This window comes from Entelurus aequoreus, linkage group LG07 (genome assembly GCF_033978785.1).
Source record: "Entelurus aequoreus isolate RoL-2023_Sb linkage group LG07, RoL_Eaeq_v1.1, whole genome shotgun sequence".
In the NCBI taxonomy this organism is placed as follows: Eukaryota; Metazoa; Chordata; class Actinopteri; order Syngnathiformes; family Syngnathidae; genus Entelurus; species Entelurus aequoreus.
This window is the reverse complement of record NC_084737.1, coordinates 30202157-30223025: the sequence shown is the minus strand read 5'-3', so window position 1 is coordinate 30223025 and position 20869 is coordinate 30202157. Positions and strand designations below refer to the sequence as shown.

The 20869-nt window shown below is 38.9% G+C and overlaps 3 protein-coding genes across 8 annotated transcripts; all 3 read left to right on the top strand.

The window, feature by feature from the left end:
* Window positions 1-230: 230 nt before the first annotated feature.
* On the top strand, window positions 231-3967 carry zgc:174906 (uncharacterized protein LOC571548 homolog). 3 transcript variants are annotated; one of them, XM_062052019.1, is made up of 4 exons: window positions 231-345; window positions 2498-2817; window positions 2898-2972; window positions 3044-3967. In XM_062052019.1, exons 2-4 carry the CDS (start codon window positions 2514-2516, stop codon window positions 3325-3327), a joined length of 663 nt encoding a protein of 220 aa, XP_061908003.1. In that variant the 5' UTR covers window positions 231-345; window positions 2498-2513; the 3' UTR covers window positions 3328-3967. The 3 variants fall into 3 exon arrangements, with proteins under 3 accessions (XP_061908003.1, XP_061908004.1, XP_061908002.1); XM_062052020.1 differs by lacking the exon at window positions 231-345 and adding an exon at window positions 978-1198; XM_062052018.1 differs by lacking the exon at window positions 231-345 and adding an exon at window positions 1288-1969 and having other exon boundaries at window positions 3044-3965.
* A 2261-nt stretch (window positions 3968-6228) lies between these two features.
* Window positions 6229-8398, top strand: LOC133653025 (uncharacterized). Its single transcript, XM_062052016.1, has 2 exons — window positions 6229-6244; window positions 6316-8398. Exon 2 carries the CDS (start codon window positions 6356-6358, stop codon window positions 7238-7240), a length of 885 nt encoding a protein of 294 aa, XP_061908000.1. The 5' UTR covers window positions 6229-6244; window positions 6316-6355; the 3' UTR covers window positions 7241-8398.
* A 559-nt stretch (window positions 8399-8957) lies between these two features.
* znf740b (zinc finger protein 740b) lies at window positions 8958-20383 on the top strand. 4 transcript variants are annotated; one of them, XM_062052012.1, is made up of 7 exons: window positions 8962-9076; window positions 13329-13479; window positions 13636-13854; window positions 14852-14965; window positions 15126-15261; window positions 15447-15565; window positions 17733-20383. In XM_062052012.1, the coding sequence occupies exons 2-7, from the start codon at window positions 13435-13437 to the stop codon at window positions 17898-17900; spliced, it is 801 nt and encodes a 266-aa protein (XP_061907996.1). In that variant the 5' UTR covers window positions 8962-9076; window positions 13329-13434; the 3' UTR covers window positions 17901-20383. The 4 variants fall into 4 exon arrangements, with proteins under 4 accessions (XP_061907998.1, XP_061907996.1, XP_061907997.1 ...); XM_062052013.1 differs by lacking the exon at window positions 8962-9076 and adding an exon at window positions 9218-9427; XM_062052014.1 differs by lacking the exon at window positions 13329-13479 and having other exon boundaries at window positions 8958-9076; window positions 17733-20382.
* The last annotated feature ends 486 nt before the right edge of the window (window positions 20384-20869 follow it).

Below are 20869 nucleotides of genomic sequence, written 5' to 3'. Positions count from 1 at the left end.
AGGGAAATAAGTTAGCGAAAGAGAATATTAGGTTAGCAGTGGAAGATATATTAGGATTGCACTCAGAACACACAGGTTATAAAGCAATACACACATTTTTTAAAAACACTGGGTTAAATAAAATAATTTAGTGTAGGAATCCACCTCAATCCACACTCCATTACAGTAGGTGGCGGTAATGCTCACCACAAGGTTGCTTGCCAACCGCCATAAAATCACAAGAAGAAGAAGGGACGGAAGCAGACGTAGACCAAGAATCGGTGGATGACTTTTTGGCGGTTGCGCATAATCTGTTTTGTGACTGGATGGAGATGGAAGGGGATAGTGACGGGATGTATGAGGAAGGTATGGACATGGATAGGACTAGAGGGAGAGAGGAAAGAAGGGCAGAGGAGGTAATGAAGGAACGTCGGGTGCTAAAAGAGTGCACCAAGGTGATGAAGGAGGAGAATGGAGGAAAAAATTATGGTATAACATTGTAAGATTATATATAAATTAGGGCTTGGCGATATGGACGAAAAAGTATATCTAGATATATTTTTACTTAAACTCGATATTCGATATATATCTCGATATATTTTTCGGTGAAAGTATACATATAAAGATATTCATTTTTGAGCCATATTCAGCCAAATTAAAGTGAATGACAACTGTATTGTAAACAGTCTGTGGCACTTTTATTAACCCAGTTAGTCAAGATGGGTATTAACAGCACATAAAAGAAACTGTTTAAGTAGTACAGAATAACATAACATAAAAAAAATGAAAAATATTATTTCTACCGAAAATAAATAACATAGCTGTGCAAATAATACAAAATGTATCAAACTCTGATTAAAAAAAAATACATTTGCAGGCACGCATTAGGTGATTTCCCTTCCTGGTTCGATGACCCGCCCTATCTAGCCTCTGATTGGCCTGTCTCTAACCAATCGTGGCTCATCATAGTAAACAACCAACCAATCATGGATGTTCTCATACGTGCATGCACGTCTTGGAAGGAGGAAGGGGAGGTGCGGGGGAGAACAAGGAACACAACAAATAAGCGGCGTTTTGCTCTTATATACAATCACAATTTCTCACCTACGAAATACTTCATTTGGAACAATAAAGACATGTTACTAAATGAAATCTCTTTTCATCAACAATGGGTTCAAGAATGATATTATTTTTGTGAGTCAGCTTTTCAATAAGGAAGGTAAACGTTTTCATTACCAATAATTTTAAGGTCCCTGTGACTCCCAAACAACGTTCCATTGTATTTGATGCCATTCCAACAGGTGTTGTTATGTTGTACAGGGCTTACTCATCTCCTCTTCTGTTGTAAAAATTGTGAATGATCCACATAGGTACGCAAAGCAATTAAGCAACCCCTAAAACAGAAGTAAACATGGAGATTAACCACAGTAAAGAAGAAGTGAAGAATATAGTTAAGATAGAGCACAATAAAAAGTGGCTAGATAATTGGATAAAGGAAACAATGGAGTATTACAAAGTCCAGAGGAGAGAAGGTGTAATGAGAGGAGGCAATAGAAATAGGACGGAATAAGACATTATTACTAGAATGAGATTAGGACATACATATCTAAACAGTTCATTGAAATTGATAGGGAAACATAATACAGGCTGTGTGACTCTTACCATCAGATAGAAAGTGTAAGACATGTTTTAATACAATGTAGGAAATACAATAGAGAAAGGGAAATACATTAGCGAAAGAGAAGGTTACGTTAGTAGTGGACGATATTTAAGGATTGCACTCAGAACACGTAGAATACATAGCATTATATAAAAAATATATATTGTTCAAACTGGGTTAAATAAAAGACTTTAAAGTAGGGTTCCATCTCGTCCACACTCCATATCAGAAGGTGGCGGTAACGCAAAGCAGAAGGTTGCATGCCAACCGCCATTAAACCAAGAAGAAGAAGAAGCGTACGTGACAGCAAAATATCTCAACTCTTTTACGGTAAACGTGAATTTCTTTTACTCTCCCCTTCTATTTAGTTGCATTAAATTTGTTTTTTGTGCATGCTCTCTTGTGTTTTTAGTGTTATAAAAGAGCCTAAAGACGACGTGCGCAAACAAACAGGAAGTCTTGCTTTTGCGTTCCCTCAAAGTGAAACAAGCGCCAATTTGATCGTTTGGTATAATTAGTGTATAAAGCAGAGTGTATATTCCAACCACCTTCTCGGGGGTTATGTTTTTTAACTTCAGAAATTTCTTGCTTTTTATTCTAAGTTGATTTTCAGCACAAGCAATGACAAAAAAAAAATGGAAGTTTTAGGAACAAAATGTGCATTAGCAACTGATTATGTGCCATAAATCACACAAACAGAGAAATCATAGTAGTACAAATGTATATTGTACAAATGGCAACAAGGTAATGTTGCACCCCAGTGACCTAACTAAATGTACTTGACCTACAAAACAGATGGAGAGATGCTTCAATTACATTTGACAAATGTAATATTTCATATAAACTTTTCTTTCCCAGGGTTTTCTGCCTAAACATGATGGATGTTACCCGGTTTCTCCGAAGCCAAAAGGTCAAGCTGATAGAAATTCTCAGCGCGGATGCTGACTTTGTTGTGCAGCACGCAGACTCTCGTTCTCTGCTGTCTCCCGCCGGATACGAGCAGGTGCAAGCGTGCAGAATTTCAAGTGAGAAAGTGGTGCAGCTCCTTGATCACATCATCAAGAGAGGGCCTGTGTCAGCACGGGGTCTGCTGGAGTTACTGAAGGAGCCACCGCTGCAAGAAACGTTCCCGATGCTGGACTGTTTGAAGAATCAGCAAGTCGACTCATTGGCGTGCGGTAAAATATCACCTACCAGTATCATTTCAAATTCTGTTGGATACTGAAACGATTCTCTTTTCTCTTCTTACATGGCAAAGATACCCAGAGAAAAAGAAAGTTTGTTCCTGATGTTAAACATGAGACTATTACACACAATAAAATGTGCAAGAACGGTAGGTGAAATATCACAAAACTGTTTCTGTGAACGCATGCAGCACCCGCATGATGTGTCTCCGCTTTTCAGAAGATTCTCCCATCGTGTCGGAAAGGCAGCTGATGATCGTCGCATGCGGGATGGGAAGATCTTGGAGAGAAATCGGCAGGCTGGCTTTGGAAATCCCCACGGTGAAGCTGGAGCAGATCGAAGAGGACCATTCCATCCTTAAGGAGCGTGCGTTTGCAATGCTAAACTATTGGAGGATATGCCAGAGGAAAAAGGCCACTGCCGCTTACCTGCACTCCCTGCTTAGTCAAAACGACTGGGCACTGCCTCCTGAGAGAATTGACTTTCTGTTAGAGACCAACTGAGGCATTTTTAAACATTCCTTTTCATAGGAAACTTTGGGTATGATGCCTCCCTACTTTTCACATTCAACAATTATGGTGATATCTTCTACGAGCCTCAACATAAATCCAATAACGGGCAGTGAAATTTAATTTTAAACTTTTCAACCCTATTTCCAAGTCTGCCTTTTGGAAGATATAATGCTCAGTTTTTAATCATAAGAAATGGTCTTGATAATAATCAATATTATTATATATATATATATATATATACATATACTAATGTGTGTGAATGTTGTCTGTGTTGGCCCTGCGATGAGGTGGCGACTTGTCTAGGGTGCAGCCTGCCTTCCGCCCAAGTGCAGCTGGGATAGGCTTCAGCACCCCCTGCGATTCCGAGAGGAAAAAGCGGTAGAAAATGGATGGTGTTTCTAAATATTTATTTTACAATAGTATTTGTATAACTGTCAAGGATGTTCTCCAAGGAAAAGCACATTTTGTTTATTTAAAATCTTGACAAAAAAAAAAAAACGTCTATACATTAGGTGTAATAAACCCACTGAAAAAAAGCGAGCAGTTGATACCTCATTATCAGTGTGTAATACAATAGATTAAACTAATTGAAAATAGCGAACATATACAGTCGCGATCAAAAGTTTACATACACTTGGAAAGAACATAATGTCATGGCTGTCTTGAGTTTCCAATAATTTCTACAACTCTTATTTTTTTTTGATAGAGTGATTGGAGCACATACTTGTTAGTCACAAAAAACATTCATTAAGTTTGGTTCTTTTATGAATTGATTATGGGTCTACTGAAAATGTGACCAAATCTGCTGGGTCAAAAGTATACATACAGCAATGTTAATATTTGGTTACATGTCCCTTGGCAAGTTTCACTGCAATAAGGCACTTTTAGTAGCCATTTACAAGCTTCTGGTTGAATTGTTGACCACTCCTCTTGACAATATTGGTGCAGTTCAGCTACATTTGTTGGTTTTTGAAATGGGCTTGTTTCTTCGGCATTGTCCACACTTTTAAATAAGGACTTTGGGAAGGTCATTCTAAAACCTTAATCCTAGCCAGATTGAGCCATTCCAGAAGATCTTTGTCCATGTGATGTCAGATGAAACAAAAAATTTAGCTGTTTGGCCACAATACCCAGCAATATGTCTGGAAGAGAAAAACTGAGACCTTTAATCCCAGGAACACCATTCCTCCCGTCAAGCATGGTGGTGGTAGTATTATGCTCTGGGCCTGTTTTGCTGCCAATGGAACTGGTGCTTTACAGAGAGTAAATGGGACAATGAAATAGAAGGATTACCTCCAAATTCTTCAGGACCACCTAAAATCAAAAAATGGATGGATGGATGGAACTGGTGCTTTACAGAGAGTGAATGGGACAATGAAAAAGGAGGATTACCTCCAAATTCTTCAGGACAACTTAAAATCATCAGCCCGGAGGTTGGGTCTTGGGCGCAGTTGGGTGTTCCAACAGGACAATGACACCAAACACACGTTAAAAGTGGTAAAGGAATGGCTCAATCAGGCTAGAATTAAGGTTATAGAATGACCTTCCCAAAGGTCTGTCTTAAACGTGTGGATAATGCTGAAAAACAAGTCCATGTCAGAAAACCAACAAATTTAGCTGAACTACACCAATTTTTTTCAAAAGGAGTGGTCAAAAATTCAACCAGAAGCTTGTAAATGGCTACCAAAAGCGCCTTATTGCAAGGGACATGTAACCAAATATTAACATGGCTGTATGTATACTTTTGACCCAGCAGATTTGGTCACATTTTCAGTAGACCCATAATTCATAAAAGAACCAAACTTTATGAATGTTTTTTGTGACCAACAAGTATGTGCTCCAATCACTCTATCACAAAAAAATAAGAGTTGTAGAAATTATTGGAAACTCAAGACAGCCATGACATTATGTTCTTCACAAGTGTATGTTAATTTTTGATCACGACTGTATGTAACATATGTATACATACGTACCCTAGCACCTCAAAAACCCTCAAATCTAGACTCCAAACATCCCAGAACAAGCTAGTCAGGTTACTTCTAGACCTCCACCCCAGATCACACCTCACTCCTACCCACTTCTCCAAAGTGGGCTGGCTCAGGGTGAAACTTAAAGCCAGAAACTTAAAACAAGACTCACCAACATCAGCATCAAGGAGGGTGACTCCCTCATTACAGACTAAATGGAGGTAGCTAGCAGACTTAACATCTTTTTCACCAGCATAGCCGCAACCCTTGTCAACAAGCTGTCCCACCACTCTGGTCGCTTTGGTGTAGAACACATTAAAGCCTTCTACAGAAAGCTAGGAGTATCCAACGATGATTTCAAATTAGAAATGGTCACAGCTGATGAGGTGTTTAAAAAATTGAGCGCGCTCCACCCTAACAAGGCCACCGGCCTTGATAATATTCCCTCCAGATTCCTCAGGGACTCTGCCTCCATCATTGCCCCGATCATCACGCACATAATAAACCTATCAATTACACAAAGCCAAGTACCAAAAGATTTTAAGATTGCAAGAGTAACTCCCCTCTTTAAAAAAGGAAGCAAATTGGAACCTGGCAACTACCGACCTGTTTCTATTCTCAGTTCCATTTCGAAAGTAATGGAAAAAATTGTTTATGAACAGGTCGATAGTTACCTTGCCACTAATAAACTCATGTACAAATTCCAATCCGGTTTCAGAACTAACCACTCCACTGACACATGCCTTCTCTATCTGACCGACCACATCAAACATGAGGTGGACGCGGGCAAATACTGCGGCATGGTCATGCTGGACCTTCAGAAGGCCTTTGACACCGTTAACCACGCTATACTGTTGGATAAGCTCAGAGCAACTGGATTTAACAAAAACTCATGGAGCTGGATGCAATCTTACTTGGAGGGGAGGGAGCAGGTGGTAGAGGTGAACGGCACCGTGCCCCCCCCCCCCCCCCCCCCCCCCCTCTCGGTGAGCTGTGGAGTCCCCCAAGGCAGTATATTGGGACCTTTACTGTTCCTAATATACATAAACGACATGTCATCGGCATGCGACTGTGAATTGTTTTTGTTTGCGGATGACTCTGCCTTGCTGGTATCCGGCAAGGACAAGTCACAGGTGGAGAAAATCCTCAGTGCTGAGCTCTGTAGAACTTGCACCTGGCTCGCTGACAACAAGCTATCCATACACTTGGGTAAAACAGAATCCATCCTGTTTGGGTCCCACATCAACCTCAAGAAAGTCAATGACTTCACCATAAAAGTGGGTGACATTGTTATCACCAGGAAAGATGAGGTCACCTACCTAGGTTCCATTCTAGAGGCTAACCTTTCCTGTGATAAAATGGCAACCAAGGTAATCAAAAAGGTTAACCAACGAACGAGATTTCTCTACAGAATCTCCTCTCTGGTCAGCAAAAGCACCTTGAGGATTCTGGCGGGAACTCTCGTTCAACCCTTTTTCGATTACGCATGCACCTCCTGGTACCCTAGCACCTCCAAAACCCTCAAATCAAAACTCCAAACATCTCAGAACAAGCTAGTCAGGTTACTGCTAGACCTCCACCCCAGATCCCACCTCACTCCTACCCACTTCTCTAAAGTGGGCTGGCTCAAGGTGGAGGACAGAGTTAAACAACTACCACTGAGCCTAGTCTATAAAATCCGCTACACCTCCCTGATACCGAAGTACATGTCAAACTACTTCCTTAACGTAAATGACCGCTATAACCACAACACCAGGGGGAGCTCCACTAACCACGTTAAACCCAGATTCCGAACTAACAAAGGTCTTAACTCATTCTCTTTCTATGCCACATCAATGTGGAATGCGCTCCCAACAGGTATAAAAGAAAGGGCATCTCTATCCTCCTTCAAAACCGCAATAAAAGTTCACCTCCAGGCAGCTACAACCCTAAACTAACACCCTCCCCGGATTGCTAACAATCAAATGTAAACAATCAAATGCAGATACTTTTTCTTATGCCTTCTGATCTCTCTCTCTCTCTCTCTCTCTCTCTCTCTCTCTCTCTCTCTCTCTCTCTCTCTCTCTCTCTCTCTCTCTCTCTCTCTCTCTCTCTCTCTCTATGTCCACTACTTGATGTCCATATTCTACTCCCCCACCCCCCTCCACACCCCTGATTGTAAATAATGTAAATAATTAATTGTGATTATCTTGTGTGATGACTGTATTATGATGATAGTATATATGATAGTATATATCTGTATCATGAATCAATTTAAGTGGACCCCGACTTAAACAAGTTGAAAAACTTATTCGAGTGTTACCATTTGGTGGTCAATTGTACGGAATATGTACTTCACTGTGCAACCTACTAATAAAAGTCTCAATCAATCAATCAAAAGACAGAGTAAAACAACGTGCACTGAGCCTAGTCTATAAAATCCGCTACACCTCCCTAATACCGAAGTACATGTCAAACTACTTCCTTAACGTAAATGACCGCCATAACCACAACACCAGAGAGAGCTCCATTAACCACGTTAAACCCAGATTCCGATCTAACAAAGGTCTTAACTCATTCTCGTTCTATGCCACATTAATGTGGAATGCACTCCCAACAGGTGTAAAAAAAAGGGCATCTCTATCCTCCTTCAAAACCGCACTAAAACAACACCTCCAGGCAACTTCAACCCTAAACTAACGCCCTCGCTTCCACATCATACCTCTTCGGATTGCAAATAATCAAATGTAAATAATCAAATGTAGACACTTTTTCTTATACTTTCTGATCTCTCTCTGTGTGTCCACTACTTGCTGTACATATCCTACCAAGTCAGACATACACTGTTCCGATGTCCATTTCTCTGATGATGCAATTGTTAATGACTGAAGTGTTGATACATCTAACACCCCGCCCCCTCCATATCCCACACCCCGGATTGTAAATAATGTAAATAATTCATTGTATATACTCTGATGATTATCTTGTGTGATGGCTGTATTATGAAAATAGTATATATCTGTATCATGAATCAATTTAAGTGGACCCCGACTTAAACAAGTTGAAAAACGTATTCGGATGTTTTTAGTGGTCAATTGTACGGAATATGTACTTCACTGTGCAATCTACTAATAAAAGTTTCAATCAATCAATCAAAAACATGGGATTTTTTCTCAAACTTTAAATATCAGAATAAAACAAACATTTAACAATAAAAATAACAATATCCATGTATTTTGTACATTAACAAGAACTTGTAACACATAAATAAAAACATGTGCGAGGGGTAACACTTGAAAATTAAAACTAAAGTCAAATACAAGTATCAAAAACTACACATTCTTTTTTCTTTGATGGTAATCGTTTTTAGAACATGGGAAATTATTATCACCATTTTGTATTCCTTTGTCATTAGTGAATTATACATGTTTTTCCTTTCAGAATAAAACCCCAAAAATAGTTTGCATGACATGGCTATGGATTTATGGATGTGGAATTTTCCTAAAAGACATAACAGTTTGAAGGCATTCTCCAAGTCCTGATTAAATTTATAATGTAAAATGAGAACCACCTTCTTTGTCATGGCATTCTCCGATTATATTGTACTCCACCAGCTCCTCAGAAAAACATGGCCGCAAATATAGGTCATTTGATTCAATCACGTGGATGGGCTTTTAACCAATCACAACGAGCCTCGGGGGAACACTTCCGGTGGCTTTTCCTGTCTGTTTGTAAACTGAGAAAGAAATACAACTCCGGCCAGCATTAATCCACAAAATTATCAGAATTAAAAGGTAAGAAGTCGCTACCTATGTACAGTGACCGCCTATTCGTCCAATTGTTTCAATAAGAGGGTGCTTGAAGGCTCTAGCATAGATGGACGTATTATGTTGTTGGCCGCACGCCCTGCCTGGCTGTTGTTGTGTTGTCTCGGGCGGGGGTTGGGGGGTCCTGCTAGAGGAGCCCCCAACCCGAGCAACTGGCTAGCATATTAGCCTTTAGCCTTGTAGCGCGCACTCCGTCTTTTTCTTCACTGTGTCAAGATTCTGCTAAAATAACAACAGACGACCGGGAGCATAATCTCCAGTCTTTTCATATGCAGTTCCTCTTGACGATTAAAGAGTAAAAGCCTAGCCTGTTTTCGGGTAAGTTGCTAGCTAGCAAACTTGCACAGTTGTAAAGGAGTCACATTTGAACGAATGTGACCCTCAAGTATAACCAAGAACCGAGGCTCTGTACATGAACGGAATATCCATCCATTCCCTACCGCTTGTCCGTCTCTAGGGAATCGGCCTTTGAGGGACGCTTTACCGTTTTCTTAATCATTGGTACCGAAGTGTGTGTGTGTATATATACATATGTGTATATATATATATATATATATATATATATATATATATATATATATATATATATATATATATATATATATATATATATGTATGTATGTATGTATGTATGTATGTATGTATGTATGTATATCGATGGATGTGTATATATCGATGGATGTGTATGTGTGTGTGTGTATATATTTGTGTGTGCGTGTATATATACATATGTGTATATATATATATATATATACAGATACAGTGGGGCAAAAAAGTATTTAGTCAGCCACCCATTGATTGTCAATGGGTGGCTGACTAAATACTTTTTTGCCCCACTGTATATATATGTGTATATATATATATATATATATATATATATATATATATATATATATATATATATATATATATATATATATATATATATATATATATATATATATATATATATATATATATATATATATATATATATATATATATAAATATTTCAGTCATGGTCAAAAGTTTACATACACTTATAAAAAACATAATGTCATGGCTGTCTTGAGTTTCCAATCATTTCGACAACTCTTATTTTTTTGTGATAGAGTGATTGGAGCACATACTTGTCACAAAAAACATTCATGAAGTTTGGTTGTTTTATGAATTTATTGTGGGTCTACTAAAAATGTGACCAAATCTGCTGGGTCAAAAGTATGTTGACCACAGAACTTTCCTCCAGAACGTCTTATCTTTGTCTATGTGATGTCAGATTAACAAAAATTGGCCACAATACCCACCAATATGTTTTGGAGGAGAAAAGATGAGTCCTTTAATCCCAGGAGCACCATCCCTACCGTCAAGCATGGTGTGGTAGTATTATGCTCTGGGCCTGTTTTGCTGCCAGGTTAGTGCATGTGCCTCACAATACGAAGGTCCTGAGTAGTCCTGAGTTCCATTCCGGGCTCAGGATCTTTCTGTGTGGAGGTTGCATGTTCTCCTGGTGACTGCGTGGGTTACCTCCAGGTACTCCGGCTTCCTCCCACCTCCAAAAAAATGCACCTGGGGATAGGTTGATTGGCAACACTAAATTGGCCCTAGTGTGTGAATGTGAGTGTGAATGTTGTTCGTCTATCTGTGTTGGCCCTGCGATGAGGTGGCGACTTGTCCAGTTTGTTCCCCACCTTCCGCTCGAATGCAGCTGAGATAGGCTCCAGCAACCCCGAAGGGGACAAGCGATAGAAAATGGATGGATGGATGGATGGATGGAACTGGTGCTTTACAGAGAGTGAATGGGACAATGAAAAAGGAGGATTACCTCCAAATTCTTCAGGACAACTTAAAATCATCAGCCCGGAGGTTGGGTCTTGGGCGCAGTTGGGTGTTCCAACAGGACAATGACCTCAAACACACGTCAAAAGTGGTTAAGGGATGGCTAAATCAGGCTAGAATTAAAGTTTTTGAATGGCCTTCCCAAAGTCCTGACTTAAACTCCATTGAGAACATGTGGACAATGCTGAAGAAACAAGTCCATGTCAGAAAACCAATACATTTAGCTGAACTGCACCAATTTTGTCTAAATGGATGTCTACCAAAAGCACCTTCTTGCAGTGAAACTTGCCAAGGGACATGTAACCAAATATTAACATTGCTGTATGTATACTTTTGACCCAGCAGATTTGGTCACATTTTCAGTAGACCCATAATAAATTCATAAAAGAACCAAACTTCCTGAATGTTTTTTGTGACAGACAAGTATGTGCTCCAATCACTCTATCACAAAAAAATAAGACTTGTAGAAATTATTGGAAACTCAAGACAGCCATGACATTATGTCCTTCACAAGTATATGTAAACTTTTGACCACGACTGTATACAGTGTTCCCTCGCTACAACTCGGTTCACTTTACACGGCCTTGCTGTTACAAAGGGTTTTTTAGTGTGTGTAATTTTTTACAGTGTCGCATACTTTTTTTTTTTTTTACAGCGTATGAATGTGCATTGTGTTCTGCGTCCTGATTCGCTAAAGGACTGTAGACCATTGTCAATCAATCTTCTTCATACCATGTATCCTGTACAGTACAGAATGCGTACTGTGGGGGCGGGGGGATATAATCCTGAACAAGTTTTTAATATGGATGAGACACGCTTATTTTGGAAACGAATGTCCTCTCGCACCTTTATAATGCAGGACGAAGCCAAAAGCGCAGGATTTAAGGCCCAAAATGATTGTGTGAGTCTGGTTATGTGTGGAAATGCTGCGGGCTTTATGATAGAACCCGGGCTTATTTATAGGTAAAAAAATCCTAGAGCCCTAAAAAACAGGTTTTGATCTTTGGTTTCATTCTTTAATACCGTAGTGTACTGTACTTATTTTTTTAAATCCACAAAGGTTTGAACTTTGAAAGTGTTTAAATGAGAGAAATGTGAGAAAATGTTAATGCTTGTCTGAGAAAAGTTTATAAAGTGTGGTTGGGGGCTTTACAGCCTTAAAACATACACAGTACTGTAAACGAAAAAAAACTATGATAAATAAATAAACAACCTGTAAACAAAAAAACATGAATAGTAAATGGGGAAAAAAACATCCTGTAAATGAAAAACCATATAGTGTAAACGAAAAAAATATATAATGAACGAAACACAAAAAAAACGGAGAAAAAAAAGTTACCTTCCACTACACGGATTTCACTTAAAGCGGGTAATTTTTGGAACGTAACCCCAGCGTTAAACAAGGGAACACTGTGTGTGTGTGTGTGTGTGTGTGTGTGTGTGTGTGTGTGTGTGTGTGTGTGTGTGTGTGTGTGTGTGTGTGTGTGTGTGTGTGTGTGTGTGTGTGTGTGTGTGTGTGTGTGTGTGTGTGTGTGTGTGTGTGTGTGTGCGTGTTGTGTGTGTGTGCGCGCGAATGTGTATATGTATGTATGTATGTGTATATATGGACTAGTCCCAGGTTTAGAATGTAACTACTGCATACATGATGAAAAAATAACATTACAGTTGAAAAGGGAATAGGAATGTGAAGATGTACCGGTATTGTAAATGTTAATATTGTGTAGCATTCCAGGGGGAGAGAGCCTTCTTCTGGATAAACAGTTCAGTGTTTTTGTTCAAAACACATTGTCTATTTCAGAAAACCTCCGTTACCTGTACACTTCCTGTGTAAGTTTGTATTAAATACTATGCCCTTGTGTGTTCTGTCTAGACAAAGAACACTTGTTTATTTTATTAAATTGCAGGCAAAGTTGCAGACAAGTTTTATGGTACTGCTTATTTTAAATACTTTAAATAACATGACATGAATAGCATTTTAATCCACAGTACTGAACATAGAAATTAAACAAACCATCTTATTTAAAAATAGTTTTTGCAATCATTAAAATAAAGCAGCAGCTAAAATATGTATTTTGAAGCTTGCTTCATGACTTAAATATTTCTCTCACACAAGTGTTATCAATGCAACAATGATGCATCATTGTATTTCATTATTCAATACCCCTATCTGTTTCTTTTTTTGTTATTATTTTCTGGTGGCCATCCAATCATATAATGTACACCAAACCATCGAGGCTGACTTAATAACCGGTGGATAAAATGCACATATTATAGTGCTACACCTAAATCTCTAACCTGTTGTATGCCCTTGATTGATGGGATATCAGATGAAAATAAAATACACCTGGGATTCCAGCTCCTGAATGAAGCATGTAGCTTTATGTTCTCATGCTTCTACTTTCAGGCTTTGGCCTTCATGATTTGGGTGGGTGTGGTCTCCTCTGTTAACCCTCATCTGACTGAAGTCAGCTCTGTACCCCCTCAAATACACACACATTCAAAGCACGGCGATGACACACCATTCAAACAACTCTGTTCAAGGCCAAATGAAATGGGTCAGTGAAAGTCTCTTCATCTGTAGAGTAACAATTTTTAAAGTTGTGTTCCCAGCCCTGAAGCCTATTTTTCTTTCACGTTTACTTCCATTTTTCACCCTCTTTTCCCACTCATTCACTCCACAACCTACTGTGATTTGTTGTTGGTGTTTATAGGCGGGGTTGCTGGGCTGTGAGGCGGTGTTTTCCAGCATGGCCCTGATGCAAGCCAACAACATTCCGGGTCAGAAGAAGATGATGTCACACATGGGTCATGGGCACAGGGCCAGTTCCGAGAGCCACCATACCCATTCACACCATAGCCATAACCACCATGGACACCAAGGTCACCATGCGCACATTGGCCATTTGTCTGCAGGAAGCTGTCCACCACTGGTGAGAGAAATAAGCCTTAAAGAGTCTGATTTTGTAGTCAGTTTTGTATAGACCTGAAGTTAAGCTAGGCCTTTTAATTTCTGCTATTATTGTGTATACTTTGTAAATAAAAATCATGCAATGCTACAGTGGTACCTCAGTTTTCGTCTACCCCATATTTTGTATTATTTAGTTTTCCAAAAACAAAGCCTAAAGTTTGCCCCTGTTTTCATATTATCTCTGGTATCCCATTAAACTTTGCATTTAAGAAACTAGTCAGTCTGCCTAAGTATAAATCAGCATATTGAAGTCACTAAAGGAAGTATCTCACGACTGCTTTTTTACTGAGTACAGTTTCAAAATAATCCATTATAGACCCAAAGAAAGTTGCAAGTTGTGGCATACTGCTGGTTTTAGGGTCATAACAGTATGACGTGTTGTGCCGTAAAGCGCTGTGAAGCATATGCGTGTGATTGCATTAGTTGATGTAAATAAAGTAGCGTGAGCAGTGCACAGAGTTGCTGACCATGCATTTTTGGATATACCTCAAGTGCCAGCACTTTGATAAAATAAGTGAGAAACATTCTTGAACTCAAGAAAAAACTCGAACACGAAAGCAGTATCAGCTTGGTTTTCCTTTCCTCATTTCCCCTGCTAATCATCGCCATCTTTGCCCACAAGTGTCTTCAATAAAGGTAAAACTGATGTTCAATATTGATTTATGCATTTCAGTCATTTGTTTGTATGTATTTTGCATTGTTTTCTGCATGTAAACTAGAATTCTTCAGAATAGAATAGAATGCTTTATTGCCATCAAAGATGAAAGTACGACAAGATTTATTCTATATAAAATGTGTTATGTATTTTTTTTTGGTGTAAGGAACAGATTAGTTGGATTGAAAAAATTGCTCCATTTTTGTCGGGCCTTTCGGAACAGATTACCATATTGACTAAAACTGAGGTACTCCTGTATTTGTTGAAAGCCGCCAAAAATTTGACAACTTATTTTGTCTCCAAGCTGATCCAAAAGGATGGAGATTACCACACCTCAAGAATTTTGGATGGAAAGAATATGCAACATAAGAAAAAGCACAAAAAATCTGGGTCTGTCAAAGTCAAGGAGGAAGTGCGGGTATGTGTTTCTCCTCAAACATAGACAATAATGCACCATACTATTAAATACACTGTATGGATAATAATGAATTCACTTCTCAGAGTTAGTCAAATTGAGCACATTGACATCAAACACTTTGATTGGAGTCAGAAGAAATTTATTTTTATGTCCTCGATAGCCTTTATTGCAGCAACTTGACATGGACGACGACGATGACAGTGCTTTGAAAGTTCAGAAGAACTTCATCTGTGACCACTGCTATGGAGCTTTCCGGAGCAGTTACCACCTTAAGCGACACATACTTACACATACAGGTGGGGAGCCACAATTTAATACTTTTGCTTCTTTTCACTGATGGTTCTATTGGACACCCCATGAATAAAACAAATAAGTTATAGAAAAGAAACATTTTAAGAGATGAAATAAGCATAATGTGAGGTGTTCATGTGTCAGCCCTGAGAAGTACATACAAGTCATTCTGTCTTGTGAATGTTCATAGGGGAAAAGCCTTACGCTTGTGACAGCTGCGAGATGCGCTTCATTCAGCGTTACCACCTGGACCGACACAAGAGGGTACACAGTGGCGAGAAGCCATACCAGTGTGATCGTTGCAATCAGGTTTGTCACCCATGCTTTCTACAGTCACCGGCCATCACATCTTCACCATCCACAGTATCTCACACGAGTGATTATACTCTTCACATCGACCAGTTTTTTATATCTTTTTAAGGGGCAAAAATTATAGCAATTGGATACGACTTGTATAGTGGTATTGATTTATTGGCCTTTAAAAATAATTCAACATACATGTAGAAGTATTTTAAGATACGAGCTGTCCATTTGCTTTTTGTTAAGCTTTAGGCTGTGAGCATACATTTGAGTTGCGAGCCTCAATAGGCGATGCTGATTTGAGATACGTGTGTTGAGTTTGTTAGTAGAACCTAATGAGCTCATAAGTTAAGGTACTACTGTATGTCTAAATGGTTTCAACTTAAGTGAGTACACGTTACAATGAACAAGTTCAAATTGTGGCTGAAATGTCAATATTTAGTATGAGTGCCATTGTTATTTACCACTACCTTAAGAGGAGGTAGGGGATCACACCCTGCTTCAGTATGCCGTAGTAGTAATTAGGGGTGTAACGATTGATCGATACATCAATAGATCGATTTATATTCCTAAATTTCAAGTATATCGATCAGTGCTCTGCAAGTTTGCCTTTAAAGGGCTATTTATTGATCCAAGATTGTTTAAAAAGGAATCATCCATTTTATCAACACTAGAAAAAAATTGATTTAAATCAAGTTTAGCACTTTTAATAATAAATATGTTAAATGTTAAGTATATTTTCCCATCTGTGGCGTCATCAAAACAAAAATGGCAGACATATACGGTGGTTGAGAAAGGTCATAACAAACGCTAATGCCACAAGACAATTGTGTAATATCTGTGACATGTGTGTCTGTGTGCCTTTAAGAGTTAGTGCTGGGGTGTGTAACATGTGCGAGTGCGGCAGACTAGTGAACTTAGAACCGTGAGAGTTTGGGCGTCTCAGAGTGTATCTCTGACTGTGTCTCTTCTTCACTGCATTAAAATACCATAACTTTCAGCTAACGCACGATTGCAAAAGCCACAATAAATACCAACGACACAACACAACGATAAAGCCACAACATAACTTTAAATCACAGAAGAAGTAGCCGACACAATGGAAGTGACAGCGGAGCAAGTTACTGCAACACACAGACTCCAGGAACACAAGGAGAAGTCATGTCATGAGAAAGAAACTAATAGAAGAGATGGATAAATGAGATTATGGAAAATAGGAAGCAAGGGGCCAACACCATCAGCAGAATGAGGGGGCATACATGCTTCCACACACCTGGGTACACACCTGTTCTTCGGTGGCAACGTCAGAGCGGAGAACACATACTGTATGGCTGGGTCGGGGAACATTATTTAGCAGGTAAATCTACTCTTAAAATGTTGGTTATTGTACTTTTATTAAAAAAAATGTAATATTGAAAATAAGAGCAGAAAATATTTCCTCTTGTTAATTCACCCTAAAGTGTTGGTTGCACTTTATTCAAATAAGATGTCAATGTATTGGCCATTAATTGTTGTTTTGCTTGTTTGTATCCATAATTCATGTATACATAATTCCCTTACAAGAAATAACAGAAATATAGGAAACTTTACCTGCCGTGTCCGGGATTCATTATTTACGTCACAGTCACACTGGTTGATATTTTTGGATAAAAAGTGACTGAATCGATTTCAACGTATTGAATTGTTTCGGATCATATTGTTCTGAACCGTATCAGCAACCACAAATATCGAATCGAATCATTGTTAAAGGTAAATCGTTACACCCCTAGTAGAAATGGTTATTTAAATGTGAGGGGTAGGATAGACATTATTTATCTCACAATATGTCTTGGACTCAGCTACTGTGCCATAAATGTTGAGGCATTTCAAGGATCCTTAAATCTTTGAATGCCTTAAAAGCCACAATGACAGCAAACAGTATATCGACAGGAAATCTCAACAACAATTACTTAACAGTATTGCACATATCCTATACATACTGTACACTCATAGATAAGACATATACTAAAAGACCTTTGCTCAAAGGTCATATTAGTAAAAATACTATAACAATGATCTAATATGGTGGCCAGTGCATGTAATGTGTGTTACTTTGTCTCATCTGCGCCTTAACGTGAAAAGGTAGCATGTTAAAGTCCCACTCTGACTGAAACTTTCTTTCTATTATCTACTGCAGACCTTCTCACGGACAGACAGGCTGCTGAGGCACCGTCGCTTGTGCACGGCCGGGATCCGCAAAGATGATTGTTGCGATAGTCGTACATCTGCATATTCGCAGGACACATCTGGCCACACAGCCTCATGGAGCCCCCTACAGCCTTCCAACAACCGCCTGACTGTCTGACCCGTAAACTCTTTCACGGCCCCCACCTCACCCCCAAAATACTTAATAGACAGTTGAAGACTCAGTAGGTTGCGCTGATGTGCATCATCACTGAAAGCTAACACAACTTAGCTTACATTAATAGCTAGTGCAACCAGACTTCCTTTAGTTTGATTTTTGTACCATCGGTATCTTCTGTTCTTCATTGTCAAGGTCAAAGGGGAAAGACTAAAGCTCAACCTCTCAAAAGGCAAGAGTCCACAATATGATGGCAATAAGTGAATGACCCTTGCACTTACAACTGATCGCGCTGAAGACTTTAATAGCGTTGTTGTAATGAAATGTATTGGGAGTATTTCTGACAGCACGTCTCTGATTGCCATGCTGAACCTAGAAATCAACACATTTGTAGCTCAATAGAGGTCAATACCTAAAGTTTGTTTCTAGTAAATAGCAACCCTTCTAATACTGTAGGGCAGTGCTAGTCAACTGGCGGCCCGGGAATGACACTAGACCGGCCACCCTAGTTCAGTTTAAAGCTTGGGAGAAAAACATTTTTGCAACAATTTTTTTGAAACAGGGCTCCTGTTGTATAGAGGAACCTTAATAGTGTTAACCTATTGACATATCTTTGCATTGACATTTTAAGATCCTAAAGCCAAGTGTCCACTACGGCGGACACTTGTATTTTTTGCATAACAGGACTATTTTACTCAGAAATGTCTAACTGATCAAATAAATAGGCCAAGAACAATTGTCCACTGCAGAGTCAACTAGTTCTCACAATAAGAATAAGTCTTGCCCCCTGGTCCTTAGTTTTCTGGAAATGTGTTCAACTATTTAGTTGAATAGCCCAGCTGTAGGGTTTGTGTGACTATTGTAATTAAAATGTACATTTTAAACTGTAAGAGCATCACCACCATAAACTATTCACCTAGCTAATATCTAAATATGCAGCAAACACACTTACTGCTCCATTGTTTTCAAGTGTCTTGCAGTTAAAAAGTTGGTGAAAAATACTTGAGCTTATGTTTTGTTTTTGTTGTTTTTAACACACAGCCATTGCAATTACTAGCTTTAATTGCTATTCTGCTTTTTTAGTGGTATAACTGCATTGACAAATGTCCTTTCAGACTTAGGCCAGGTTGCTGATGATTTCTCTATCAGTTTTATTATTTAGATAAATGATCCTGCTGAGTTGTATGACCTTTTTCAGAAGCTTTTTTTTTTCTGGGAATGGACCAAGACAACCAAAGTACAGTTGTTAAGTTTTAGTCAGAGACCTGCTGGAAATGAGCTGGTCATTGGCTTGACATGGTTGAATGTGAAGATACTGTGCCATGGTCATTTCATCTCCAACTTAACACTTGGGCGTCTTCAGTGAAGATGTGTTTTTTATTGATGATATTCTGTAGAGACCTGTGTATGGTTTAATCTGCAAACACTGGGTTGAAGTATTAGTTTGGCTGTAGAACACTTGATTTTGTCGTTACCTGTCTCGAGTACTGCAAAAGTGTTTTATAGTTCTCCATTAGACGGATAGTTCTGTTGCTATTTTAGAAGATATGGAAGGAGATGGAGCCCAATCATTGACATTGCCCTCTGCTTATTAAGTTAATATATACTGTATATTTAAATTGTGTTAGATGTAGACAACTTTATTTGTGGGACCTACATTCCAAAAAACTAAATATTTACAAAGTTATGAAATGTAGTTTGATGATTTCTTGTAAAATACAAAGTTTTTAAGTGGAATAATTTTGAAGAAACCACTTCTTTGCCTCTAGTACATCAGCCATTTTCAATTCTCATATTTTCTTTAATTTGTATAAATGTTTGGATTTCATCTTTATTAGTTATTTCAAAGGTGAAATGAAGTAAATTTTATAGCTGATTATATTGTATTGTGCATGGCGGTTTAGGGCCCTAAGTCTGAATAAAATGTTAATTCTTTTTGTAGCGAGTGCACGTTATGTTCAATCATTTAGGAGGACTCTGTGCAGTATATCTTTTTAAAGATACATCTTCCTATAGGGGTACAATATTCTGTATTATCAGTGACACAACAGCCCTGCAGTTAATTCCACACTTCATTAATATTTTAATGCTCACTGTTCAACATTTATGTTCCACTTTGTAGCACGTTTAATATAAATGAGAAACGACTTGTAACAGCTGTGCAAACAGATCTGTATAACAAATATATGATGTTGGTCATTCATTATTCACAGACACAAGGCTTGCATAAAACAAACAGTAGTCTGTTAAGTTTTAAGCTTTTTTTTTTTGCAATCAAATGTTGCCAAAACGACGTGCTAATACTTGCATGCAGGTATTTCTGGAACGGTTGAACCTATGTTGTATTTGAGTGCTGAAGATGTTTCAACTCTGTAAAGCAAAACTTGGTCCTGTCACCAGAGGGGGCTGTCTCTTAGTTTTCTGTCTGTGTCTCCATTACACACAAACAGACATGGTACTTGGGCAGTGGAGCAGTGTGATCACTACTCCCCATAGACTATGTATGATGATGATGACGATGATGAATTCAACCTTACAGAATGCAAACAAGTTAAAGCAGTCCCTATTGCAAAGTTCCATCCATCCACTGTCTACCGCTTGTCCCTTTTGGGGTCGCGGGGTGTGCTGGAGCCCATCTCAGCTGCATTCGGGCGGTAGGCGGGGTACACCCTGGACAAGTCACCACCTCAGCGCCAACACAGATAGATAGACAACATTCACACACTAGGGCCAATTTAGTGTTGCCAATCAACCTATCCCCAGGTGCATGTCTTTGGAAGTGGCAGGAAGCCAGAGTAGGTTCCTTTTGATTCCAACAAGCTCAAGAACAAACTCTTTCTGAAAAAGTTTGTGTCTCAAATAGTCAGAATCATCTTTATTGGCCAAGTATGGCAGACATTTTTGTATGGAGGAGATGATTTGTTAAAGTATATGCTGTCTTTGGTTTTGGACTAATCAGTCTGCAGACTAAA